The sequence below is a fragment of the Sphaerodactylus townsendi genome, linkage group LG03, assembly GCF_021028975.2.
Source record: "Sphaerodactylus townsendi isolate TG3544 linkage group LG03, MPM_Stown_v2.3, whole genome shotgun sequence".
Taxonomy (NCBI): Eukaryota; Metazoa; Chordata; class Lepidosauria; order Squamata; family Sphaerodactylidae; genus Sphaerodactylus; species Sphaerodactylus townsendi.
The window spans coordinates 5,998,587-6,025,958 of record NC_059427.1 but is presented as its reverse complement, the minus strand read 5'-3'; the positions used below and the strand labels follow the sequence as shown (position 1 = coordinate 6,025,958).

The 27,372-nt window shown below is 44.8% G+C and overlaps 2 protein-coding genes and 2 long non-coding RNA genes across 20 annotated transcripts in view; 3 read left to right on the top strand and 1 right to left on the bottom strand.

Moving 5' to 3' along the window:
- LOC125428543 (zinc finger protein 883-like) overlaps positions 1–27,372 on the bottom strand; it is a 454,328-nt gene that overhangs the window by 31,507 nt on the left and 395,449 nt on the right. The window lies entirely within an intron of this gene.
- Positions 1–27,372, top strand: part of LOC125428537 (zinc finger protein 436-like) — a 774,209-nt gene that overhangs the window by 374,240 nt on the left and 372,597 nt on the right. For 6 of the 17 annotated variants that reach the window (XM_048488785.1, XM_048488784.1, XM_048488781.1 and 3 more), the window contains 5 exons: positions 23,013–23,083; positions 23,308–23,434; positions 23,930–24,052; positions 24,259–24,369; positions 24,667–25,080. In XM_048488785.1, the coding sequence (XP_048344742.1) occupies positions 23,013–23,083; positions 23,308–23,434; positions 23,930–24,052; positions 24,259–24,369; positions 24,667–25,080 (846 nt within the window). Of the gene's footprint in view, positions 1–120; positions 236–14,890; positions 14,991–17,336; positions 17,408–18,527; positions 19,029–19,597; positions 19,707–23,012; positions 23,084–23,307; positions 23,435–23,900; positions 24,053–24,258; positions 24,370–24,666; positions 25,081–27,372 lie in introns of those variants that run through there. The other 11 variants (XM_048488786.1, XM_048488787.1, XM_048488794.1 and 8 more) reach the window with 5 other exon arrangements.
- LOC125428922 lies at positions 5,792–7,022 on the top strand. Its single transcript, XR_007243887.1, has 2 exons — positions 5,792–5,864; positions 6,096–7,022. It is a non-coding gene; the product is annotated as an uncharacterized LOC125428922 (long non-coding RNA).
- On the top strand, positions 10,068–13,339 carry LOC125428942. Its single transcript, XR_007243911.1, has 2 exons — positions 10,068–10,128; positions 12,908–13,339. It is a non-coding gene; the product is annotated as an uncharacterized LOC125428942 (long non-coding RNA).

Below are 27,372 nucleotides of genomic sequence, written 5' to 3'. Positions count from 1 at the left end.
TGCCACATAATTCACCAGCCTACTAGGTCGGCTGATAGAAAGGTGCAGAGAATGGGGCAGGATTCATTCCTTGGTATCTTCCATTCCATCTGTTATCTGCCTCCCTTGCTGTAATTTCAGATGTGGGATCCATCCATGAAGATGGAAGCTGAGTTCTCTGAGATAAAAAGAGCTCCCTCAGAGGAAGGGCAGCGTGCCCAGGCCAAGGAGCATGTCCAGGATGTCCTGTCATGTGGTAAGGATTTATTGTGTCTGGATGGGATTGGGACACCCAGTGAATTTGATGAATACAGGGTGAGGAAAAAATGAAAAGCTCCTTCATACAACTTGTGGCACTCAATCTTATATTCTGTTGGCCAGATCTTTGGATGTTTAGATCCAGTGACTGGAGCTGGGGAAGGGCAAGACAGATGTTTCTACAAACCTAAAAAGAGTCACAGGTTTACAAAAAAATCTGGAAATAATAAAAAATTTATTGGAGAGTTTAATTAAAAAAAATATCAAAAGGATCCTCTCTAGGTTTAAGCAACAGAGTCCCTCAGTGGCTGTTGCTAGACAACCACAGCCTTCCAAGATTTGGTTCTGTCAGTAAAAGCAAGGGGTAGGGCCCTTTCCAGGGCTATTTTGACCTTTGAGAGAGGATTCTTTGGTGCTAGGCCTGGCTAGGGTTGCCAGGTCCACCCTGGGAAATTCTTGAAGATTTTGTGATTAAGGCTGAAGAAGGCAGGGTTAAGGGAGGCAAGAGGCCTCAGTGGAATATAATACCATAGAGTTCATCCTCCAACACAGCCATTTTCTCCAGGAGGACAGATTTGTGTAATCTGGAGTTTAGTTTTAATCCTGGGGTTCTCCAGCTTCCACCTGGAGATTGGCAACCTTAGACCTGGCAGCACCCTTTGTGTAATTTGATACCATCTGATTTGCATGACTCTGGTATGTCTGCCTGCCTGCCTGCCACTGTTCAACATCAGCCACGCTATGTTATGTTGCATCTTATTGAAACCCCAGATGTGACATTAGTATATCAGTAGATGCTTTGGAAACTGATAGATATTTCCTTGAGTTTGCAGATGCAGTAAAGTCACATTTGCGTTTTTGGCTAAATGTGATGGTGAAGTGCTATGTAAGCAACATCATTTTGGCCACTCTCTTTTTCTCAAACTAGCCTGGCCTCAAAAGCATCTGCAAGGGCCCATGGAAGTAAAGGTGAATTTAGCTTTCCTGTTCTGCAAATTTACCTCTGTGCAGTCTTCCCAGACTAATGTTGATGGCACTTTTTCCTTATTGAAGTGCAAAATATAGCTGGCCTGATGAAATGGGACTTCATAGTTGGGAAAAGAGATTCCACCTAAACATCAGAAAAAACTTCCTGACAGTAAGGGCTGTTCGACAGTGGAATGAGCTACCTTGGAGTATGGTGAAGTCTGTTTCTTTGGAGGTTTTTAAAGACAGGTTGGATGACCATCTGTCAGGCATGCTTTGACTGTGTGTTCCTTCACTGCAGGGGGTTGGACTTGATGGCCCTTGAGGTCTCGTCCAACTCTATGATTCTATGAAGGGAGAATAACATACCTGGCCCTTTACTCTGATGAGTGGACATTCTGTCTTGTTGATGAGCTTCAGTGTTCACAGGACACGTTTCAGGTATTACAGAAGTCTGAAATGTGTCAGGAACATGTATAGCCCCCCAACGCAGATAGGTACCAAGTGCTTCTCTTCTTCCTCTCCCACAGCTTGCTAAAAAGGTTTACAATTCTTTTTGAATATAGATAGGCAAGGTTTTAAAGACCAGGAAATAGAAGTGCATGAAGCATGATTCATAAGCAAACATGGAGGCTAATACTGTTTCTTCCACTTTTCTCTCCCTCACAGGCAGTGAAGAGACAGTGTTGATCAGTTCTCTATGCGGAGATGTGGAAACAGCTGCTGCACCTACAGTCCAGGTAGGGAAGATGAGTGGGGAGCCTTGGTACCATGTAATTTCTCAGGGGGGCTTTTCTCCTTCAGTTGGTGCTGAGGGACCCAGGCAAGAGGCTCTGAATGCCACTCATTATACACATGCTGAATTCTCCATCAGGCACCCTGCAGGAATGCCCCCTTCCAGAGTGCCCTCTCTGCCTGGCATGATTTCTGATGAGGAACTGTGGCATACCTTTTCTTTCAGTATCCAATATCCTTTGAGGAGGTGGCCTTGTGTTTCACGGTGGCAGAGTGGGCCCTGCTGGATCCGGAGCAAAGAGCTCTCTACATAGAAGTCATGCTGGAGAACTGCAAGAGTGTGGCCTCTCTGGGTAAGGATTTTTTTTATATGTGGCAAAAGTGCAGATTGCTGCCTTTGTGGTAATGCATGAGTCAAAATCTTGAACGGCAACACATTGTATTGAGGTTTACCCTGCCTTTTGGAGACCTCAAGGTTTTGAGGTGACAGCAAAAGCAATATTCAGGATGGACAAGCAGAGTAGCCCAAACCATCTCATTTGTCCAGGGGCACTGAGGCCAGTGTTATGGCCATCAGCCACACCAGAGATGGTGTCCTGGCCTGAGACTGATGTTAGCTTGAGAGGCCCTCAGGAAGAGTCTGTCAGAGATAGTAGTTAACTGAGAGCATCTTGTGAGCGGAATGATCACAATGATCTAAGTGACAGATCTTCCCAGAGGATGATGGGTAAAGTATCTGTCAAAGGTCCTAGCTGAAACTTACTGAAACCAGTTGAGACTGGACAGCTGACCTTTAAGCTGATTGGCTAACATCTGTATAAAGTATGTGTAGGTGTGTTATCTTGTTGGGGTGTTTAAGGAGTTTCTGCGTAGCATGCTGTCGGACTGTTCTCTGATTTCTGTATATACATTGTAAATAACTGCACTGAAGATAAATAGCCTTCGCTGAAGTTAACTACTTCTGGTGTAGTCTGCTTTTTATCAAAGTATTCTGCCAGTGTCGTAGTTTGCTTAAGTTACATTGCCTACCAACGTAACACAACTTCCATTGAAAAAGTTCTACTCTGCGTCAGAGTCTCCATTGTCAATCATTGCAACACACTTGTCCTTAAAATGGAATTATGGTCATCTCCTCTGATCATGCTCTGGAGTGGATACATCCCCTTCATGCTTGTTGGGTTTGTGGGATTTAATCTTGAACAGTTTTCTACCTTTCCAGAGAAAAATTTATTCTGCCTCATATTTATTTCCTTCCCCATATAAGAACAATCTCTCTCTCTCTCTCTCTCTCTCTCTCTCCCCTCTCTCTCTCTCCCCTCTCTCTCCCCTCTCTCTCTCTCTCTCTCTCTCTCTCTCTCTCTCTCTCTCTCTCTCTCTCTCTCTCTGTGCGCATCAAAGGAGCCAGAAATGTGAGAGAGACTATGGTAGAAACAGGCACAGATCTTGCATCCAAAGAAAGGATGGATAGTTTCTCAGGAGAATCCAAGGAAAGTATTTCCTTCCTAGATGTGCTGGCTGCAAGTGAGTATCCTTCATGGTTATGCCAAGGGATTGGGGAAGGAACAGCTCCAGTAGATGCTTCTCAGCAACTCCTAGTTCATTAAAATCACAAAATTCACTGGGAAGGCCCTCGAGGGCTTTCAAACTCCTTTTGGGTCTGATCTCATCTGTAACTCTTAAGACTCTAATATATCCTTAAATATTCAATATTGTAGGGAAAGAGTGTTTCTCAGGAACAGCCAAGCTTGAGGAGGCCAAGGGCCCTTTGTGCAACTAGATGCCCTCCCCACCACTGGCACCTTTCAAAAACCATGGGGGTTCCCTTTGAGCTTTGGTGATAATTCTGTGAAGTTCTAGGTCCCCCCCCCCCCCAAAAAAAAAACCAACGTTTGAAAACCAGATCTTCTTGGCTTTCATCATAGCTGGAAGGAACTCTCTGAATAGTTGTAGGACTGGATATCTTGCAGAGAGCCAGCATGGTGTAGAGGTTAAGAGTGGCCAGTTCTAATCTGGATAAAGGGGTTTGATTCTTCACACCCACATGAAGACTGCTGACTGAACTTGGATCAGTCACAGTTCTCTCTGAACTTTCTCAGCCCCACCTATGTCACAATGTGCCTATTGTGGGGAGGGTAAATTAAAATGATTTTAAGCCACATTGAGATTCTTTATGGTAGTGAAAAGTGGGGTATAAAAACCTTGTTTTCTATTTGGTCATTAATAGCAAAGATTCAAAAGAGCAGCACAACGTCAACTGTGAATGGTGGAGTAATTATTATTTGCCACATTCTACCCCTTAAAGTATATACAGTGGAGAAGAGAGGGGAGTGAAAGGCAGAATATAAAAACTGCTCACCTGAGGGCTTGGCTGGACATGAAGTGTGATCTGCAGCTCAGTTGGGGATAAAGATGTCTGCTAAAAAAGATGTGCACCTGTTAATGAGCAGTGCCTGATAGGTTGCTTGGCTTCGTCCATTGTGGCTGACAGGACCTCTTTCTTTATTACAGCAGCACATGTAGAGGAAAGAGTTGGGGAGGTCCAGGAGTTCTCTGTGCAAAAAGCTGAAGATAAAGACTTCAACTTCAGGGATGTAGAAGAACCACAGAAGCAGGTGGAAAGCCACACAGACAAGAGGAGAGATAAGGACATTCTGTCCCAAGGAGATGATCTTAGCGTAGTCCTAGTCCAAGAAGAAGGGTCAACCAAAACAAATGAGGGTGTTCATGCTAACCGGAGAATCTACTCTAGGGAAAATGAAAGTGTGGCCTTTGGAAAGCCCTTCCATAAGAATATGACTATGATTTCTGAGAGGAAAATTCCTTCAGGAGAAAAACCATATGATTGCATGGAGGGTGGAAAGACCTTCAGTTGGAAATCAATCCTTACTTCACATCAAAGAATTCACTCAGGTGAGGAACTGTATAAATCATTAGCTTGCAAACCAAGCTTTTCTGAGGCAGTAGGCTGAAATGTTTTGTGTGTGGATGAAACTTGTGTCAGTGCTAACAGGATCTCTTTTTATTGCAGTGGGAGATGAGAAGTGGAATGATGATGAAGTGCATCAGCTATTGTCAGATAAATTCCAGAACAGTGATCTGAAAGGAAACATTAGGAATCAAGACGGACCAAACAGGCAGAAAGGAAATCACTTGGTTGAGAGGAGGGATAAACCCATTCCTAGCCAGGGGCAGGATTTCCATGAAATAATCCACATGGTGGAGTATGCATTCAAGTACTTGGAGTGTGGAATGAAATTCTCAAATCAAACCCAATGTGAGAAAGATTTGCAACTGCACAGTGGAAAGAAAACCCACCAGTGTGTGGAGTGTGGAAGGGGCTTCCTTTGCAGAACAGAGCTTCAAAGGCATCAAAAAACCCACACAGGGGAAAAACCTTTCAAATGTTCAGAGTGTGGAAAGAGATTCAGTTACAGCAGCAGCCTTCAAGCGCATCAAAGAATCCACACAGGGGAGAAAACTTTTGAATGCTTAGAGTGTGGAAAGAAATTCAATTGGAGTGGCAATCTTCAAGAGCATCTAAGAACTCACACAGGGGAGAAACCTTTTGAATGCCCAGAATGTGGAAAGAGATTCAGGCACAGTGGCCACCTTCATAGCCATCAAAGGAAACATACAGGGGAAAAACCATTTGAATGCTTAGAGTGTGGAAAGAGATTCAGTCACAGTAGTAGTCTTCAAAAGCATCAAAGAATCCACACAGGGGAGAAACCTTTTGAATGCTTAGAGTGTGGGAAGAGATTCAGTCAGAGTAGCCATCTTCAAACACATCGAAGAATCCACACAGGGGAAAAACCTTTTGAATGCTCCGAGTGTGGAAAGAGATTCAATCACAGTAGCAGTCTTCAAAGCCATCAAAGAACTCACACAGAGGAGAAACCTTTTGAATGCTTAGAGTGTGGAAAGAGGTTCAGTCAGAACGACCACCTTAAAACCCATCAAAGAACCCACAAGTAGGTGGATTCTGTTGAATGTTCACTGTATGGGAAAAGATGTAGTTAGTAGTCGTCTTCAAGAGCATCAAAGAACCCAAACGGGAAAATCCTGTTGAATGCTGTGAATGTGGACAAAAATTCAGAGTAGCAATCTTGAAAAGGACACGAAGACAAACCTTTTGAATGCTGAAAGTGTGGGAAGAGGTTCAGTCAGAATGACCATCTTAAAACCTATCAATGAATCCACATGAGAAAGAAATCTTTTGAATTTACAGTGTGGTGAGAGATTCAGTTACCGTTGCAGTTTTCAGAAGCATCCAAAAAAAATCCCACAGGGAGAAACCTTTTGAATGTGGAAAGACATTTAGTCATGGTGGCAGTGTGCAAAAGTGTAAAAGAACTTACACAGAGACTTTTTGAATGGTCAAATAATGTTTTAGTAGCTGAAGTATATCATACCCCCCAAAGTGAGAGGTGTATAGCCTAAAGTCGTGGGCCATGATAAATGGTAGTGGGAGGTTTTAGGAATGGCTGCCTAGTGACCCCAGGGTGTGCAATGATGCTTCATTGGGTGGGGGAATCAAATAGACTTTTCGTCCCTCCCCCAAAGACTCCCTTTGGTAGTGGGGAAGGGCTATTGCAATGATGGGATGGGAGTTTTAGGAGGATTGAGGCATGACAGCAGGCTATGAAGTGCTGCTTTAGTGAGGAAAGGGGAAGAGTTGGCTTCTGAGACTTAGGCCCCTTCTGCACATGCAAAATAATGCACTTTCAATCCACTTTCACAACTGTTTGCAATTAGATTTTGCTATTTCGTGCAGTAAAATCCAGCTGCAAAGTGCACTGAAAATGGATTGAAAGTGCATTATTCTGCATGTGTGGAAGGAACCTTACAGTTTTTGAGAGTAAAATGTGCATTTGCAAAGGAGTATGTTTGCAAAGGGGTTGTTTGCAGAATTTTTTTAGCTATAGACTTTTTGATTAGCATGTGCTTAGAACACAACAAAGGGACTTGGAAAATAGCACGCTCTTTTGTAATGTGACTTTCTTTATGTTTTAGATTAGCTTTTTATTATGTCTTTTAGAACATTTTAAGGAAATGTACAAATCAAATATATTTGGTAAAAGAAACACATCTTACTGTGACATGCCTCTGAATATGCCAGCCACAGATGTGGGTGAAACATGAGAAGCAATAATGGTCACACAACCCGGAAACCCACGATGGTTTTTCTCTTTGCTTTTGCCTCAGGAAACAAACAAAAGGGGAACCTTTTACTGCTCAAGTGGATTTTGAAGAAAACATGAAATAACTTATTGGGATGCATAGTTTCTGAACAAATGAATGTGGTCTACGCAGTAACTGTGGTCTTGTTTAGCTTTGCTGTCTGACATCTGTATCTATACACAGCCTAGCTGGTACCTTGTCTGGGGAAGGTCTGCTTACCTCAACAGAAGCAGTGAAAGTCCTTCAAGAGTCTTGTGAGATAATGTAGAAAAGTCTCTAAGTGTCTTCTCATTTTGAACCAAGAGGGCTGCCAGAAGTGTTGCCAACTCCAGGTAGAGAAATTTCTAGAAAATAGGGGTAAAGCCTGGTGAGGGGAAAGGGTTGGGGAGAGGAGAGGAGGGATTTCAACAGAGTATATTACTTGAATTCTCCCAGCCCCACCTGGAGATTGGTAACTCTAGCTAGCACCTAGGCAGAATCTGGGACCATCCAGCTGTATTCCCTGTGCAGAACTGTGGGATGTATGAAACAGCAAAAATTCTGGATTGTTCAAATGGAAGGAGGGCAAGGACATTCTATAAAAGCTGTTTGGCAGCGTGTGGTAAATAAATGGTACATCGATTGAACAGGTTCATTCATACAGGTATTTAGGAATTACCTTCCACCATTCCTTAACCTGGACCTCTCCTATCCACCAGACTCTCAATACAATTAAAACCAAAGTGCTGGCAATATCTAGATTTTTTTCACACCCGTGGCGGTCAATTTTTCCCTGCCGCAATGGAAGTTTTTCAGTCAAAATTATTGCTACAAGTACTCTATGGAGCCCCAATCTGGGGAGCAAAAACTGCTGAAAAATTAGAGAGTGTTCAATCTTTGTTTTTTTGTCTCCTATTGGGTCTTCCAAACTATTGGGTCACATATCAAGTTCTTTGTTTGGAAACCGGAGCTAAGATGATTTCTTCCCGGGTTTGGCTTTCTTTGTTTAAATATTGGCTTCGCCTTCATTTTAGAGCCTTCCCAGGCAGCCTGACATACCTTCTGTTAAGCGACCACTTCCACTCCACTTGACACACCAAAATTATCAATCAAATTAACAGCATAGGTGTATCTTTTGACCAACTTCTACTGATGGATGAAGGACAGGCGTTTGGAGTTTTGAAACAACGCACTCTTGACATCGAAGGGCAGCTTCTCATAGCTGGAGCCAGTAGAACTTGCTCTCCCAGGCTCCTTCCGCACACGCAAAATAATGCGTTTTCAAACCACTTTCACAACTGTTTGCAAGTGGATTTTGCTATTCCGCACAGCTTCGAAGAGCACTGAAAACAGTTTGAAAGTGCATTATTCTGCGTGTGCGGAATGAGTACCACATTCTATGGCATCTCACCACCTTTGCTGGGTTTTATGCCTAAATACATGAGTAATTTAACCAGTCCACACCTTCGTAGATATTTCATGCTTGCTCGACTTAATGTGCTACCAACTGCCCAAACAAGAGGCAGATATCACAACATCCCACAGGAGAACAGAGCATGTTCCTGTGCAGCGGGCCTACCTGAAGCAACAGAACATGTGCTCTTTCATTGCAAAGATTTAGCAGACTATCGGTTACTTTTTCTTGAGGCCATCCTGAAGAAATACTCAGCGAGATCAGACAGGGAAATAAGTTTCATACTTGCTCAGTGACCATCATCCCCACACTACTGAGTCAGTTGCCAGGTTTTTAATTAAGGCACTTGGATCAAGAGAGAAACCTTTTTTTGTAAGTTTTAGTTATTTGGTTTTAACATATTTTGTATATCACCACCTCTTTTATGCCATTAAAGGTTTTTGTATTTGTAAAAGCTGTTTGGGAAAGCCCATTTTAACATCTCTCAACCAACGCATACTCTTATACTTCCTCAGCTGGCAAATAAAAATTTGAATGGGGGAGGGATGGACGTCTCACAGGCTCGCCTCTGAAGCATGGGTGTGGGAATGCTAGTATTTCTCTCTACAGCCTTTTTTGGTAGTTAAGACAGCAGGCAGTTGCAACAAGCCCCTACTTCAAAAAAACCCTCACACTCTTGTTCATAAAGCCCTCACAATCACTTGTCATCCAAGACACACGTATCAAATAAAAAGAACTAAATTTGTTAAGTTAAAAACACCAAAGAACCACTGGTGTTTATGACTAAAGGAACAACAGCCCTGCAGTGCAGGATATGGAGACAGAAATACAGAGTGTAAGCTGTAGAGCATTTTGACTTCGCGGAGGTTGGGGGAAGGTGCTGGGTTACCCCCAGGTGAAGCCAGATCATCAGGAGCAATTTGGAGGCAAGTGGAGTGTACAAAGCAGTGTTTCGTTGTTTTCTTTTGGGGTATTGTGTGACCCCTCACTGAACTTGTATGAGAGGCAGAACTTGGGGAGCCACTTCTGGAGTGGTCTGCTTCCACTGGAAGTTGGGGTGCATGGGGTACCCCAACTCTGATTTTCTGGACACTACCGCAGCACTGTGATGAATAAAAGCTTCAACTACCCTGGACCAAGGACGTAGGTAAGGGGTTTTTTCCCCCTGGATTCAACCCTTCCTGTCACATTTCTGAAATTCCACCCCATTTGTGTTTTTTTGCATTTTTAAGTTTTTTCAGTTATTGGCCTGTAGGGGGTGCAGCTTTTAGACTAGTACAGTGATGGCGAACCTTTTTGAGACCGAGTGCCCAAATTGCAACCCAAACCCCACTTATTTATCGCAAAGTGCCAACACGGCAATTTAACATGAATGCTGAGGTTTTAGTTTAGAAAAAATGGGTTGGCTCCCTCTTCCTCTGCCCCACCCGCTCGAGCAGGGGCCAGCCTGCTCTAGCCTCCAGCAAGTCCCACGCCCACTGCTCTGTGCCTCTCTAGCATCTCTGCCTCCTCTGCGCCCCTCCCAGGCAGCAGCCACCCAGAGCACAGGCACCAGGCCCGCCATCCGAGTCCTCCCTGCTCACCGCGGTGCGCGCACATTGTGCTCAGTGGCCCAGGTCAGTCTAGATGTGTGTGTGTGTGGGGGGGTGATTTTCTGTCCCCCACATGATGAACTCTGTGTGCGTGTGCCCACAGAGAGGGCTCCGAGTGCCACCTCTGGCACCCGTGCCATAGGTTCGCCATCACTGGACTAGTAGCACCAGAATTTCAGGGATTTGGTTGGAGACTCTCCTGATAATACCACCCAAGTTTGGTGAGGTTTGGTTCAGGGGGTCCCAAGTTATGGGCTCCCAAAGGAGGTGCCCCATTCCCCATTGTTTCCAATGGGAGCTAAAAGAAGATGGGGGCTACACCTTTGAGGGTCCATAACTTTGGACCCGCTGAACCAAACTTCACCAAACCTGAGTGGTCTTATCAGGATAGTCTCCTAAAGATACCCTGACATTTTGGTGGTGCTAACTTAACAATTGCACCCCTGACAGCAGGCACCCCTCAAATTCCCTCAGATTCTCCTTTTAAATCCACCCCCTTCAGCATGGATTTAAAGGGAGAATCTGAGGTCCCCAGTTTAAACATTGAAAGTGATGCTGTTTCGGGGTGGGGGAGTATCCACCCCAAAACAGCATCACTTTCAATGTTGCTTTAACTGGGACCCCAGACTCTCCCTTTAAGGTGGATTTAAAAGGAGAATCTGGGCTCCCTAGTTTAAACACCATTGAAAATGATGCTGTTTGGAGGTGGATTGCAGCATCACAGCAGCCACCCATGGGGGGGGGACTCAGATTTTGCACCAGTCTCAGATTTTGCACCGGTTTTCCCTAGCTACGCCTCTGCCAGGAGGGGAGGGCAGAAGGGACTGTGGGCTGCCCAGTGGGAGGGGCAGGGGAGTCTTCTGGCTGTGGAGAACTGCTTTTATAAGCACTGAGGTCAGAGGCGGGGCTTGGGGAGGTGTGGCCACACCCCCATGAGCAGGTGGGGGCGTGGCCCCCCAAACCCACCCCATAAGAAATCTATACCTATGTCACTGCTATGGACTTGATCTTTGGCATGTGGGTGGATATTGGCTTGTTTGTAGTTGATATAATGCTGCGGTTGGACTATTGCATCCTGAAGACCCATCTAAGTTGCCAAACCCCTCCCTGTATAGGCTGTGAGTGGATTAAAATGCTGACAAGCCATCAAAAGTGAATAAAAAGATATTTTGTGATTATCAAACAGTAACAAAGCTGAGAGAACAGATAGCCCAAGAAGGTGATCAGTTAAGGAGAAACTGGTTTGTCTCTTAAGTGGACAAAAAATGTTTTTCAAACAAAACTGGTTGAGTGGCCAGATAGTTGATGCTTCTGTCTTCCTGGATATTCCGTAATGGTCTTACTCTTACCATGGAGGTGAGCCTCACTGAGTACATTCAGGAAAATTCTGAGCAGATATTCTGCTATGGCAATTTTAAAGTTTCCAACACTTAAGCAGCTGAGTTTCAAAGGAAGACTCCTATGAGAAATTGGGCTTGGAATTCTTATACAGATGGGACTCTACTAATTTATCAGCAGCTGGATGTGTTCTATGCTGACTCGAAGGGTATACTCTTGACTGGGGTGTTTATTTTCATTTGAACTCTACTATGTAGCACAGGACAGCAAAACATAAATTTTGGCCTGCCTATGGAATTATTCCTTTCTCCAGCCTCCTTTAATTATCAGGGTTTTGTATTTATATTGCCAAAGGAGACTTCCATCATTTCATGCATCTGATAAATGCTTATACCACAATAACTTAGTCTTTTAAATTGTCAAAATATTTCATTATTTTAACAGTGCATTTGTTGTACAATAATTTCATTATATATAAGGATCCTAAATATCAGGCATTTTGGATTTTGAAACACTTCAAAGTTTCTTCATTTCTTTGGCACTATGAGAATAGCTATTGCTTTTTGTTTACTATTATGTATATGACCTCACAACTTTGAGAAGAATGATCTGTAACTTCAAGATGTGTATATCAGTAGTCTCAAGTGTTCACAATGACACCAAAGACTGCTTTATTACATTGCTACTGAATATTAATATGGTCTCAACTACAAATGTGGTACATTCCTAAGGTACATAATGTGGATCCCTGCTAAAACCTTACAGTGGACCAGTGGTACATGAAAAACTAGAATTTTGGGAGAATGTAGAAAACACAAAGGTGCATGGATAAAATCCTCCACATATTATTGTGCTAGTTTCTTTGATACTAAATATGCTTTTATACCAGCAGCAACTTTATGTAAGGCATTATCTTTCAAATATGCATCCATATTTAATGTCTAGGAGCAAATAATAATGGAATACCATTACAAAACAGATGCTGCTAGTAGGGGTCAAAAGCCTCTCAAACTTTGAGACTGAGTCTGAAGTCAAGATTCGCAATGTTTTTGGTGATGTTTGCACAGAAAGGTTTTGTATATGAAGAGCATATACACACTGTTGAAACTTGACTGAATATTGCAATGGTACAATTTTCTGTAAAGCAGGGCAGTATGGTTGTGGTGGGTTTTTCGGGTTGTGTGGCCACACAGCTTGGAAAGCCACACAACCAGTTGGATCTGGCCGTGATAGCCTTCAACAATACACAGGGCAGTATGGTTTGAGTGACTTTAAGATCCAGAGAACTCGCTTCAAATCTCCATGCAATCATGACGCACTCTAGATGACCTTGGGCTCAGCACTCTCTCTCAGTGCTGTCTCTGCATGTTCCATATTCTGTTGCTTTTGAGAAATATTCTGTATCCAAATTATATATCTGACAATTATGTGCATTATGACAATTATGAACTATTTGCCTTTACAGAGCCCCTGATTTAAGAGTTTCATGGCAGAATAAAGTTTAGTTGAAGCTTTCATTCATCACAGCACTGCGGTGGTGACCAGAAGAGCTGCAGACTTCGTTTCTGCTATGAAGTTGGTATAAGCTTCCTTCAAGATGGCAAACATACTGGACTATTATTTGACCTGTTTAAAGCAACCTTGCTAGATGGTTTTTAACACCGAGCCATTTTTACTCCTTTTGTAAAAGATATGAAACATTTCACCTGCACACATTTAAATGAATTAACATATATCACTAAACAGTAATTGTGGCTGTAGTATTTAAAAGATACTAAATGTAACAATTGTGGAATGAAAATAGGTATCGGAAAATGCAGCTTGTATCTGGCATGATCAGTTTCTAACCAGATCTCAAACTAAATTATTGCAAGTAAACACAGGCTGGATGAACATATGTCGGGAGTGCTTTGATTATGTGTTCCTGCATGGCAGTGGGTTGAACTTGGTGGCCCTGGTGGTCTCTTCCAACTCTTTGATTCTAAGTATAAAGGAAATTTAAATTATTTTCCTGCAGGAGATGTCATACATGTCACTTTCTCTCTGGCTTTATAGCAGATGAGTTCATTCCACAAGACCTTCAAGTTTGGACTTGAATTTGGCATCAGCAGAATAGGACATGTGGAGCAGAAACACCTCTGACCTTTCCCCTGGTCTACCCTTACTCCTGAGAGTTGTGGCACTGGAGTGAGGCTTGCAGGGTTAACGGTGCAAGATCTACAGACTTGTCAGCGAGCTCTTCCTTCGAGCTTTTTAGAGAGCTTCCCTCAAAAGGGGCTGGATGAGAGGTTGGGGGAGGGGGGGTAGGTGTGCCCTCAGACTAAAAATATTCCGTAATTGCAGTTAGTGGATTTCAATTATTCCTTTAAAAACAAACCCAGGTGTCCTCGAGCTTTCTAGTGTCTCAGCTCCATTTCCACCAGCCTCCAAATCAGCCTCTCTTTTTTGGGTCTAACGTGGAGGGACTCCCTATTTCTAAGAGGAAAGAAACTTCCCAGGAGCAGAAAGGGGCCTCCACGGCCAGCTTCCTTACTCCTTGCCATACTGCAGTGGTGGCGAACCTATGGCACAGGTGCCAGAGGTGGCACTCAGAGCCCTCTCTGTGGGCACGCGTGCACAGAGTTCGTCATGTGATAATAGTGTAATTATTTCAGGGAGATGATGATGATGATGATTATTATTTATTTATTTAATTTATTATACCGCCCTATCCCCGAAGGGCTCAGGGCGGTGAACAGTATAATACCATATATAAAACATACAGTTGAATTAAAATAAGCATATTCTAAAAACAGTATCCCAGAAATCTCGCGAAAAAACCATGGCCACTCCAGAGAAGCACAATTGGGTCCTGAAGTCGTTAGGGCCCCTATATGGCAGAAGGGGAGGGGGGGTCTCAGTGTTATTATTATTAGCATTAAACCCAAGGCCTAGTTTTGGGGAAGCAGTGTAGGTAACCCTGTTAAGCACTGTTAAACCCTACTGATTTTCATGGGAAGAAAGCGTGATCCTTTACCTGGGAGTAAGCTTGGTTGCTGGCAATGGGGTTTGCTTCTGAGTAAACCCTCCTAGGGTCATGATTCACTCGTTTGAAGCGTTGCACAATTGCTTCAAAGCAAAGCCACCGACTATCACCAAGCTTAATCCCGAGTAACGCATGCCTTGGAGCCAACCGTTTTCTCTATACTAAAACCTCAGTATTCAGGTTAAATTGCCATGTTGGCACTTTGTGATAAATAAGTGGGTTTTGGGTTGCAGTTTGGGCACTCGGTCTCAAAAAGGTTCGCCATCATGGTCTATTTTTTACTGCCCCTGCCCCTTTTCCTCCCCAAGGCAAATGCAAAGCTCGCTTTGCAGGTAGGAGGAGGGGAAAGCGTGGGAGGGGCACGGTTCCCGCCACTGTCTCTTCCCCCAGGACAAACGAGGCCAGGGAGTCCGAAATCCTAGAGAGGCCGCCAGGAAAGAGGGGGGAAAGGCCACTTCCTTCTTGCCTGGAGTCCCCACATGGAAAAGCAACTCATGGGTGCAGCGGCAGCAGCTCCTTCCGAGTGAGTCGGGGTTGGGGGTAATCACGGGGGGGGGGGGGGGGGGTCTGCTCCATCTGGGGCTCCTCTTTCTCCCTCCTCTCTGCACCAGACCCCGGGGGGGGGGGGGCGCACTGGATGAATTCTCGGTGGGTGGGGGCTGTGAGTGAAGGGAAGGCGGGGAGAAGAGCGGACTGGACTCAGGGACAGGAGTGTGTGGAGACAGACACCCACCCACCCACCCCTCCTCCCGGCAGGTACCCTCCCGACCCAGCGGCTGGCAAGAGTGCAGCAATCTGAGTGGGCATAAATGCCCAGCCTTTCTCCCTTGAAGGGAGAGGAGTAAGCGGGGTGGGGGTGGGGGGTGTTCCCGTGATCTGCATTGGGTCGCCCCCCACCCTCTGCCAATCTTCAATGGGTGTGCAAATGAGGCGCATTCAGTGGGGGCTGAGTCTAGGACGTCCCTTCATTCCGGAGGGCAAAGCCCCGAGCAGAGAGGAGAGTCTCCAGAGGAAAGGAGCGATAGCTGCCCCCACCCCACGAAAATCTCTCATCCGTCCCCCCACAGGGGAGGTCAGTGAGCTGGAGTCTTTGCTCCCCCGCTCGGGGCGGGGGCATTTCCTGGCCAGTGGAGGTAGATATTAGCCCAGTCTAGTTAAAGGTTATTATATTAGCTCAGTCTAGGTAACTTTCCTATGTAGGTGCTTGTGGGGAGAGAGCCATTTCCTGCTCCCCCCCTTACAGGATAAAGGTGTGAGTTTTCCGGGCTGCTGCAGGGATGACTGGGAGGGGTCTGATGAGCATAAAGGGATTTGTGGAAGGAGAAGAAATGTAGGGCCTGGGCCTCCTAGGCAAGACCTAAAACATAGAAAAAGGAAGGGGGGGAGCAGAGAATTGAGAGAAGAGCCCTCTCCTCTTCGGTTCACAAACCCCCTTCTCATGCCAGAAAGAGCCACTTAGTGCAAAACAAAGAAAGAAGAGCCAGGGAATTAAGACCCACAAGAGGCATGAATAACAAAGGGACTTTCTCGCTGGGGAAGGGAAGGGGCTGATGGGTCAAGGCTGAGGAGGGGCAGGAGATTTGGGGTGAGTGTACCCCATTCATCTGCCTCTCTGCTTTTTGGCAGCCTGACCCCAGCAGATCTTTCCTTCTTTTTACTTCAGGATCTCAAGAAACAGCAGCAATGTCTTTGTTCTTAGGAAATCAATGAGGAAGAGCCCCCCTCCAATCCTTTTGGTCTTTACCCCCGTAGAAATCCTGGCATTTTTTGTAGCATGGTATAGTGGTTAAGAGTGGTGAACTGTAATCTGGAGAACCAAGTTCGATTCCCCACTCCTCCACATAAAGCCTGCTGGGTGATCTTGGGCCAGGCACAGTTCCCTGAGAAATTATCTCAGCCCCATAGACCTCACAATGTATCTGTTGTGAGGAGGGGAAGAGAAGGAGTTTGTCAGCCACTTTGAAACTCCTTAAAGGAGAGAAATGCGGGTTATAAAAGTATGCTTTTATCATCATCTGTTTGGTCCACTTTTTCTCTGTATGGCATCAAAACAGAGTATGGGATGGAGGGAGGCTTTCCAGATATGCAGAAGAGTTTGGGGATTGTCAGAAAAGGATTTTAAAAACTATTTCAAACCCACCCACCCCCCAGCAGTGGGACCTGAGCATGCCTCAACCTCAAGGTGCCATGGAAGGTGGAAAATAGTTGAATATTATTTAAGATGAGAAGAAAGGACAAAGGAGAGGGCATGGAGGCAGTGGACACCCCTGACTCTAATCCCTCAATTAAAAATATTATGAGCTTTTCCAGCCTCTGTCCCTTTGTTTCAAAATCAGCTCTGTTGATGGATTTTTTAGGATCTATTCCTAAAAAGACAGACCCCCCCCCCCCACGCACAAGCCACACACACCAAGGATACTTTGTGGCAAGGAGGGGCAACGGCCATGATTTCTATTATAAAAAGACACAATAAGGGGGGGGGGGAGGAATCTCCAGACTATCTGAGCTGATGAACCAGAGTTACAGGATTTCTTCAGAGTCTGTGGTGCCAGGTGCTCGATGGAGGGCCCCATCTGGAAAGTCAAGAAGACATCAGTCTCTGACCTAATTGATAGTAACAGAGAAAGTGGGCACATCCCTTCTCTTTGCAGAGCTAGCTTTCTATGTGCAGGGGGTTTTCCATGAATCAGAGAAACATTTGGAGTTACCAAGTTCAGGGTTGGAATCACCCACCTGTCTCCTTGAGCCAGACAATCCAACTTTAGCTCCTAATCTGTGGCTATGGACAGGTTATGTTCTTTGATAGTAAATCTGAAGTAATCCGATGAAAAAATCTTTGCACTGGAACTCTGGTTTTTTACCATTATAGTGCCACAGAGCAATGGATGTCTGGTTTTTGCATTGTGATCTGTGGCTATAGACATGATCTGTGATTTGATGGTGAGTGTGGGCTGACCTAGAGCAAAAATCATAAGACTCCATGAGGATTCAGGCTTTGGAATTTTTGTGCAATCCCAGCACCGTGAAAAAGTGAATACATGATTTTTGTACTGAAGTTGGTGCGTTATTTGCACCCTTCAGGATCATTATTTAATGGTGTGAAAAAGAACAAAGGAGAATGGATGTGTGAAGACGGTGACCCTAATCCCCCAATCTAGGATATTATGAGCTTTTCAATGTTCTGGCCCTTGGTCGGAAAATCAGCTATACTAATGGTTTTTTTAAAAGGATCTGCTCCTAAAGGGACCTACTGTCCCCTACTCACACAAACACAACCACTCCAAGGATGATTTGTGAGAAAGGGGACAGACAGGTATTGTCCTTGTGTAACCTGAGTACAAGAGGTGGGCGTAAGTAAGAGAAGCAGTAATCCATTTAAGGATAACATTCCAGAGTGATTGGAGGGGTGAAGCTGCAGGCCATCTACCTCAGAAGCATCCCAACCTTGAGGGCTGCAAGAAACTCCTGAAAGGAAACAACAGATTATACTCCAGAACAGAATTGCAAGTCTAATCATCTTCAAGGGGCTGGCTAGATAGCAGTCAGAAAGCAGGCTGGAACTGGTCCATTAATTATTGTTTTGCATTCTTACTTGCTCTTCTATATATTGTGTCTGATTAAAAAATAAGAAAGAAAAACATTAAAGTTTGTTTACTGCTATTACTGTAGGTAGCACACTATCAAGTGTGAACTCTTTCAGTTCTTTAATTTAAAAATATTTCTTTGATGTTCCTATTGGAATTAAAAAAGTTACACTTGGCTGGGAGTTGCCTTCGAATTGGGGGTGAGGAAGACATGGTCAGACACGATTCCTTCCCCTACCCCAGGAAAGTCCTTCAAAGTAACTGGAGAAAAATGTGTAGCTTCTTTAAAGAGGCAGAGACAGTTAACTTTCCTTAAGAATCAAACATATCTATCAAAGCTGGGTATGTAATACACAAAAACTATATTACAAACCACAAGGGGCACTTTATTTTTGATCCACTGTGTATTTCCATTATCTTTTGTCTTTCATGTGGCACATTGTTGTCTCTTCCCCCCCCCCCCCCATTCCCCACAGGGCGAAGCCCCTCTTCATAGCCTTGTAAGTAAAGGCATCTTTTCACAGTCAGAGGCGACCCAATAGAAGAGGAAGAATATGGATGAATACAACCCAGAAAAGCCTAGAGCAACGAACAGAGCAAGGAAAGGCCTCTGTCCCATCCAGGCTGGGAGAGGTGTTCAATTCTGGGAGACAGCTGTGCCAGAAATCCGGGATCAGGAGCCTCTGAAAGCAGAAGGATTTTGTCAACTGTTCCGGCAGTTTCACTACTATGAGGCTGATGGGCCCCGAGAGGTTTGCAGCCAGCTTCATGGACTCTGCAACCACTGGCTGAAGCCAGAGAGGAACTCCAAGAAGCAGATCCTGGACCTGGTGATCCTGGAGCAGTTCTTGACCATCCTGCCCCAGGAAATGCAGTGCTGGGTCAGAGGATGTGACCCGGAAACCAGTTCCCAAGCTGTAGCCCTGGCTGAAGGTTTCCTCCTGAGTCAGGCAGAGGAGAAGAGGCAGGCAAAACAGGTGAGGGCTTTTCTTTCCAGGTATGTCCCAAGTAAATGTATCTGACCTTCTTCTAATGATTTCCTACCTAATATTTGTTCAGGTTTCACCACCCAAATGGGAGATTTTAGATTTTAGCAACTACTTCTAGGGAATTTCCTATCCCTCCAGATAATTTGCCAGCGCTGGAAGAAACCCCTACCAGGTCTGTTAATAGAATGGTGCAAAGCCTGGGAATGGGGAAGAAGAGTTTGAATGTATACCTCACCTTTCTCTCCTGTAAGGGGACTCAAGGTGGCTTACAAACTCTTTCCTCTCCCCATAACGGTCACCTTGAGAGGTAGGTGGGGCTGAGAGAATTCCAAAGAACTGTGACTAGCCCAAGGTCACCCAGCAGGCTTCATACGTAGAGACGGGGAAACAAATCCAGTTTCCAAATAAGAGTCTGCAACTCACGTGGAGGAGTGGAGAATCAAACATGGTTATCCAGATTAGAGTCCACTCCTAGCCACTACACTATGCTGTGGCAGGATCCATTCCTTGGTGTTTTCCATTTTGCCTCCTACCCATCTCCCTTGCTGCTGTTTCAGATGTGGGATTCTTCTGTGAAGGTGGAAGCTGAATTCTCTGAGATGGAAAGAGTTCTGTTGGAGGAAGGGCAGCAGGCCCAGGAGCATGTCCAAGCTGCCCTCTCATGTGGTAAGGACTTGTTGTGCCTGCATGGGAATGGGGCACTCAATGGGTAGAGAGTTCTAGCTGGGAAACAATATGAAATGCTTCTTCAGTCAATTTTATACTCTGATAGCGAAGTTAGCAGATCTTTGGATGCTTAAATGTGACTGGAGCTCATAACAAGCAAGACAGATTTTTCTGCAACCCTGAAAAGGGCTGCAGGTTTGCAAAAAATCTGGAACCAAAAAAAGTATATTGGGTGGTTTAATAAACTAAAAAATATCAAAAGGTTCACCTATATCTGTAAGCAGTAGAGTCCCTCAGTGGCTGTTTCCTTCTAAGACTTGGTTGTCAGGAAAAGCAAGGCACAGAGTCCTTTCTAGGCCTATTTTTATTTTAATGTTATTTTATTATATTCATATTGCATCCATTCCCTGCCAAGGCTGGGCTCTGGGTGGCTCGCAACAGTTAAATACGATCACAATACAAATACATAAAACCTTAACATTAAAACATAGCATTTTGATGGGGCAATATCCAATCCTAGCCTGAAAACAATTCCACATCCCATCCTGACATAAAATTTCTATTCATCAGGAGGAGAAAGGGGAGGGGTTCCTGGGCAGGTAGGTAAGAGAGACTGGCTTATAGATGGATCAACTGGACTGACGGGAGGCCTCAACCAAAGGCTGGATGGAACATTTCCATCTTGCAGACCCTGCTGAACTGACTAAGGTCCTGCAGGGCCCTGGAGTCAGCTGACAGATTGTTCTATCAGGCTGGAGCCAGGGTCAACTGGATGTCCTTGGGGCCTGAGACCACCAGAATATTACTGTTGGGAGGAACAGAGTGTCCACTGAGAGCAATATGAGGAGGTGTGGCTCGTCGGGTATGAGGGCCCCAGACCACTCATGGCCTTGTGGGTTAAAACCAAAAACTTGAACATGATGTGGAATTCTATTGGCAACCAGTGCAGCTGGCTTAGTATCAGTGTAATAGTGGTCTCTCTCCATTTCACCAATGAAAAGCCTCATCACTGTGTTCTGAAGCAATTTTAGCTTCTGGGTCAGTCTTGCCTGCATAGAGCAAGCTACAGCAATCTAACACGGAGGTGACTGTTGCATGGATCACTGTGGCCAAATCCGAGTGGGAAAGATAGGGGGCCAACTGTCTGGCCTGTCGTAGATGGAAAAGGACCATTTTGGCCATATGTGTGACCTGGACCTCCATAGATGAGGAGGACTCCAGAGTCCTATCCAGGCTCTTGATGGATGAAGCAGGTGTTAAAGCCACTCCATCTAAGCATGGCAGTTGGAAACCCTCCAACAGCTCCCCCCAACCTAGCCACAGGACCTCTTGTCTTAAATGGATTTAGCTTCAATCTGCTGTTTCTCGACCAACCAACCACAACCTCCAGACACTGCCAGAGTATCTAGGGTAACAGCAAGGCAGTCTTCCTTCAGGAGAACAAGCTAAGTGTCATCCACATATTGGTGACAACCCTGCCCAGAGCTTCAAACAAGCTGTGCCAGGGGCTGCATATAGATGCTAACAGCATTGAGGATAGCCCCCTGCAGCACCACAAGTTAGCAGATGCCGCTGAAATGTGACTGAGAAGGGTAAAATTTGGGGAGGGGAGAGGGCTCAGTGGAATATAATGCCATAGAGTCCAACCTCCAAAACAGTCATTTTCTTCAGGTGGACAGCTCCCTGGAGAATCTCCAGCTCCCACCTGGAGATTGGCAACCCAAGACCAGGAAGCAGCCTCTGGGGTGACTTGATACTCCAATTTGCCTGAATCAAGTAGGTCTGGCTGCTTGCTACTGTTCAACATCACCCACACTAAGAAACCCAGTGTGGTGCAGTGGTTGGAAGCCCAATATTCATGTGGAAGTTCACTGGGTGATTTTTGGACAAGTCACATGCATTCAGCCTAACCTACCTCACAGGGTTGTTCTGCAGATAAAAAGGAATGGAGAATAATGTAAGTTCCTTTGCTCTTCACAGTGAAGAAACGGGGGTAAATGAAGTAAATCAATAATAAATATACCTGGGTTATAAATGGCTCAGGCAGGAACAGGGAAGAGGATACGGGGATGTCCAAAGGGAAGGAAAGAGGATACATGGGATTCATGTGTGGGAGATACATGGAAAAGTGAGGTTCCACCCCAGAAGTCCTTGAGGATCTCCTACCAGGCAAGTGGGCCTTCCCAGTGGCCACACAACTGGACCACAGTTTTCCTAAGTAGAGGTTGCTGGGGATGGGAAAGCTTCACATAGAGGAGCAGATAAAGGTAGGATGTATGTGAAGGAAATGGTGTTGCCAACTTCAGGTTAGGAAATTCCTGAAGATTTGGAATGTGGATCTGGGGGAGGGTGGGGGGCAGGACTCAAAAATGTACAATCTATTTCGAGAAAATGGCTGCTCTGGAGGAAGGACTCTGTGGTATTATACCTTGCTGATATTGCTTCTCTCCTCAAACCTCACCCCACAAAGATTCCATCCCCAAATCTTCAAGAATTTCCCAACTTGGATCTGGCAACGCTACAGGGAGAGCTGATTGCTGTAATTGGGAGATCTTTTGTGATTCCAGAAGATCTCCAGGCCCCCACCTGGCAGTTAGCAACCCTTTAAGGAGACTCCAGTTGGTTCCAAAGGAAAAGTAGACAAATCTTGGCCAAGCTCTTCAATCTTTTGAATAAATGGACCCTACACATTCTGGGGAGCATGCTCTGAAATCCAATTTCTAGGGGTCAAGAATAGTGAGAAGTTTTCTTTTGGTGCTCATATCAGATCATCTGCTGGGTAGCTGCGAGAAATAGGATGCTGCTCTGGGAATACCAGACTGTGCTCTGGCATCCAAAACATCTTTGGGGAGAGTTAGAGAAGATGTGATGTCACATTACATTGCTTCTTATCAGAAACCCAGATGTGACATTAGTGGGCCAGTGGATGCTTTGAAAACTCATAGATATTAACTTGAGTTTGCAGATGTAGTAAAATCATGTCTGGGTTTTTGGCTAATTGTGATGGTGAAGTGCCATGCAATGTCATTTTGGCCTCCCTCTTCTTAAACCAGCCTGAACTCAAGAGCATCTGCAAGGGCCCAGCCAGTGGGAGAAGAGCATGCTTGGCCCTTTGGTCTGATGCAGTGGACATGCTGATATGTTTTTGAGCTACAATGTTCACAGGACAGTCCACAGAAGTCTGAAATGTGTCAGCAGCATCTATAGCTCCCTGATGCTTATGGGTGCCCTCTGGTCTCCCATACTAGAAAACAGAATTGGAAATTGAGGTGAATATCCTTCCTTCCGCTTTTCTCTCCCTCACAGGCAGTGAAGAGGCAGTGTTGATCCGTTCTCCTTGTGGAGGTGTGGAAACAGTTGCTGCTCCTCCAATCCAGGTAGGGGAGATAAGCAGGGAGAAGCCGGAGTCTACTCCTCTTTCTCAGTGGGGCTCTTCTCCTGCAGTTGGTTCTGAGGGGTCCAAGGAAGAAACTCTGAATGCCACTCCTAAAACACATTCCCAGCTCTCCGTCATCCACCCTCCCACAACGTCCCCATCCAGAGTGCTGCCTCTGCATGGCACAATCTATGACAAGGGATACAAGCATGCATTTTCTTTCAGTCTCCAGTTTCCTTTAAGGAGGTGGCCATGTGTTTTACTGAGGCAGAGTGGGCCCTGCTGGATCCATACCAAAGAACTCTCTACAGGGAAGTTATGCTGGAGAACTACAGGACTGTGGCCTCTCTGGGTAAGGAACTTTCATAGGTGGTAAAGGCACAAACGGCTGCCTTTGAGATGATGCATGACTCAAAATCTTGAATGCAATACATTGCATTGAGGCGTGTCCTGGTACCAACTCCCTTGTGGAGGCCTCAGAGCCAAGATAACAGCAAAAGTAATCTTCAGCATGGCTGAGCAGAGCAATCTAAGCCACCTAACTTGCCCAGGGAAACTGAGGGCAGTATTGTGACCATCACCCAAAACAGAGAGTGTGTCCTGGCCTGAGGCCAATGCAGGACTAAGAAACCCCCAGAATGATTCTCTGTTGCCAGCCATTACAGCAGTTGTCCTCCAGATGGGATTACAATCATCCCCTCTGAGCATGATCTGGAATGGATCCACCCCCCTGCACTAGTTGGATTGTGGGCTTTAATCTTGACCACTCTCCCAGAAAAAAATCCTCTTGCATTGATTTCTTTCCTTCCACATATAAGAACAGTCATTTTCTCTATCTGTGCCAAAGGAGCCAGAAATGTAAGAGAGATGGTTATGGAAACAGACAAAAATCTGACATCCAAAGAAATGCTGGAGAGTTTCTCAAGAGGATGGAAAGAGAGTACTTCATTCCCAGATGAGCTGGCTGCAAGTGAGTATCCTTCAGGGTTATGTCAAGGAATAGGATTAATTTTATTCCCCATATAAGAATGATTTCTCTCTCTCTCTTTCTCTCTCTCTCTCTCTCTCTCCCTCCCTCCCTCCCTCCCCCCCCCTCTCTCTCTCTCTCTCTCTCCCCCTCCCCCTCCCTCCCTCCCTCCCTCTCTCTCTCTCTCTCCCCCTCTGCCTCTGCCAAAGGAGCCAGGAATATAAGAGAAACAGACACAGGTCTTGCATCCAAAGAAACGCTGGAGAGTTTCTCAAGAGAATGCAAAGACAGTATTTCATTCCCTGATGTGCTGGCTGGAAGTGAGTATCTTTCATGGTTATGTCAAGGGATTGAGCAAGGAACAGCTCCAGGAGACTTTTGCTTTGCTTCTTAACAACTCATAGTTCATCTGAATTACAAAGCCAGCTGAGAAAGGCCTTCAGGGACCTGCAAGGTCCTTTTGAGGCTGAGCTCATCTGTAGCTCTTAAGCAGGCTAATGCATTGTTGAATATTCAAGGATATTCAATATATAAAATCACAGTTATTAGTGAATGGTGCCTGATCGGTGGCTTGGCTTCTTCCACTGGGGCTGACAGGATCTCTTTCTTTATTCCAGCAATTCACATAGAGGAGAGCACTGGGGGATTCCAGGGGTTCTTTTTGGAAAAATCTAAGAATGAAGACTACAAAGAAAACTTCATCGATGCAGAAGAATCACAGAAGCGGGTGGGAAGCCACATGGACAACAGGAGAGATAAGCCCATTCAATCCCAAGGAGATGATTTCTATGCAAACTCACTCAAAGAAGAAGGGTCAACTAAAACAAAAAGGAACGAGGATGTCCATGCTGACCACAGAATCTTCTCCAGGAAAAATGAAAGTGTGGCCTTTGGAGAGGCCTTTAGTCAGAACATGAGTATCATTTCCAAGAAGAAATTTCCTGTACAAGAGAGACTGTATGATTTCATGGAGTGCGGGAATATCTTTAGTCAGAAATCAGCCCTTACTTCACATCAAAGAATTCTCTCAGGTGAGGATACCATGAGGACTGTAAGAATTCAAAATAACTTGGACAGGTTAGAGAGCTGGTCCAAAACTAACAAAATGAATTTCAACAGAGGTAAATGGAAGATACTACACTTTGGCAAAAAAACAACAACAACTGCACAGATATAGAGTGGGTGTCATCTGGCTTGACAACAGTACGTGTGAAAGGGATATGGGAGTCTTAGTAACCCACAAATTGAAGCTGAGTCAGCAGTGTGATGCAGCAGCCAATAAAGCCAAAGGTTGCATCAACAGGACTGTAGTATCTAGATTGTGGGATGTAATAATACCATTCTACTCTGCCTTGGTCAGATCTCACCTGGAATATTATGTCCAGTTTTGGGCACCACAATTCAAGAAGGATATGGACAAGCTGGAATGGGTCCAGAGGAGGGTGACCAAAATGGTAAAAGGTCTGGAATCCATGTCCTGTGAGGAGCAGCCTAGGGAGCTTGGTATGTTGAGTCTGGAGAAGAGAAGGTTAAGCATGATAGCTGTCAGGGTTAAGTTTCATTCCTCTGGGTCCCCTGTAAGTTTCATTTCTCTGTTCCTGCTGTAACAGGGAATGTGGAGGAAGACTCTGCAGGTCCTTCCTCTTTGTGGGTTAGGATTTTATATTTAACACACACTCAGAGAAAAATTGTCCTTAAAACTGTTTTATTAGGTTCTGTTTGCACTCAGCATTCAGAATATATTAGCAGGCTCACATTCACAGAATGGCCAGCAACTTTAAAATCCAAACAAAGCACTACACAGTGCGTAACTTTCAAACTTAGCAAGCTTAATAATTACTCCTAGCTCTAACAAAATCACTCCTCTTCTAATCACCTGTTGGCTTCCTTGATGGAAGAGAAATCTTCCTTTTATATCTCCACTAATCAGCAATCTCCCTCCACCAACCAGGAGTCGAATTTACTTAAAAGGAATCTTCAACAGACTCATTATACTAAATGAATGCGTAGGTTAACATTCTTTAAGACTTCAACAATTCACAACTTCAAACAGCTGGTGATGACCTTCAGCCGATTACTTTTCAATTCCAGGACAGGCCAGCTGGAGAAAAGCCCAAACAGTTAACACTTTAAAACATGACACAAAACTTACAGGAAGAGTCATGCTGGTGCAGCTACAATTAAACCCAGATAAGTTTTTTCTCCACACGCCCACTTCAGCTGAAAATTCGGGGCATAATGTCCCAAATTTTCAGTTATACCCAATTACATCAGATAATTACATATTTAAATTACTGACAGTAATAACAATCAGTGTACAAGAAACCATTGCATGTTAAGATTGACCATAACGACTTAATGCATCGGCAATGACATTATCCTTGCCTTTTACATGTCGGATCTCGAACTCATAATCCTGTAGGGCCAAGGACCACCTCAATATACGAGCATTACTATTCTTCATCTCTTATTCAAAAGGCTAGAGGGGTTATGGTCAGACCTCACAATAAACTTAGACTTCCCTATCAGGGTAGATGCGGTGCAATTTCTTGATCGGCCAGAGGATGGCAAGAGCACTCCTTTTCTATTGTAATGAAAATGCACATTCCCTTGGTAACAACTTTCTACTAAGGAAAATTATTGGATGCATCAATTGATTCTTCACCTCTTTTTTGGAACCAAGGCGGCACCCAGTCCTGCGATTCTTGATGTGCATCAGTGTAGGATTCTCAAATGGCTTGTCAAAATCAGGAGCAGCCAACACTGGAGCACTTCTGCAATGACCTCTTTTCACCCCCATCCATCCAAAGCAGCCTTGACACTCCTGTGGCTCCAAACAAGCTTAAAAAGGAGCTCTCTTTTTACACAAGTCTGTTAATGGGTGCAGGCAGCCATGTTCACTTAGCTGCTGAGGTATGAACCTTCCTTATAAAAAAATCCAACCAACCCTAAAAGGACTGGGATATCTTTTTTTTGTAGTTGGAACAGGCCAATTCTTAATACTGGCAACTTTAGCTTCCTAAGGGGCTTGAATTTGACCATTACCAACTGACAGTGACCCAGATATACCACCTCCTTCCATCCAAACTGACATTTTATCAGGTCTCAAAGGATTAACCCAGCTTCCTGGACCTTCTGCAGCAGAACTGTTTGCATGTGTTTCCAGAGTAATGAGATTCCCCATGAATCAGAACTTGCATGATGGCTATATCATCCTGATAACCAAGAAGCATAAGGAGTCTAACCCAGTAAGGAACCTTTTTTATCAATCAATCCTTTGAAAGGTCTTGGAAGCTCCATTCAATCCAAAAGGCATCCTCCTC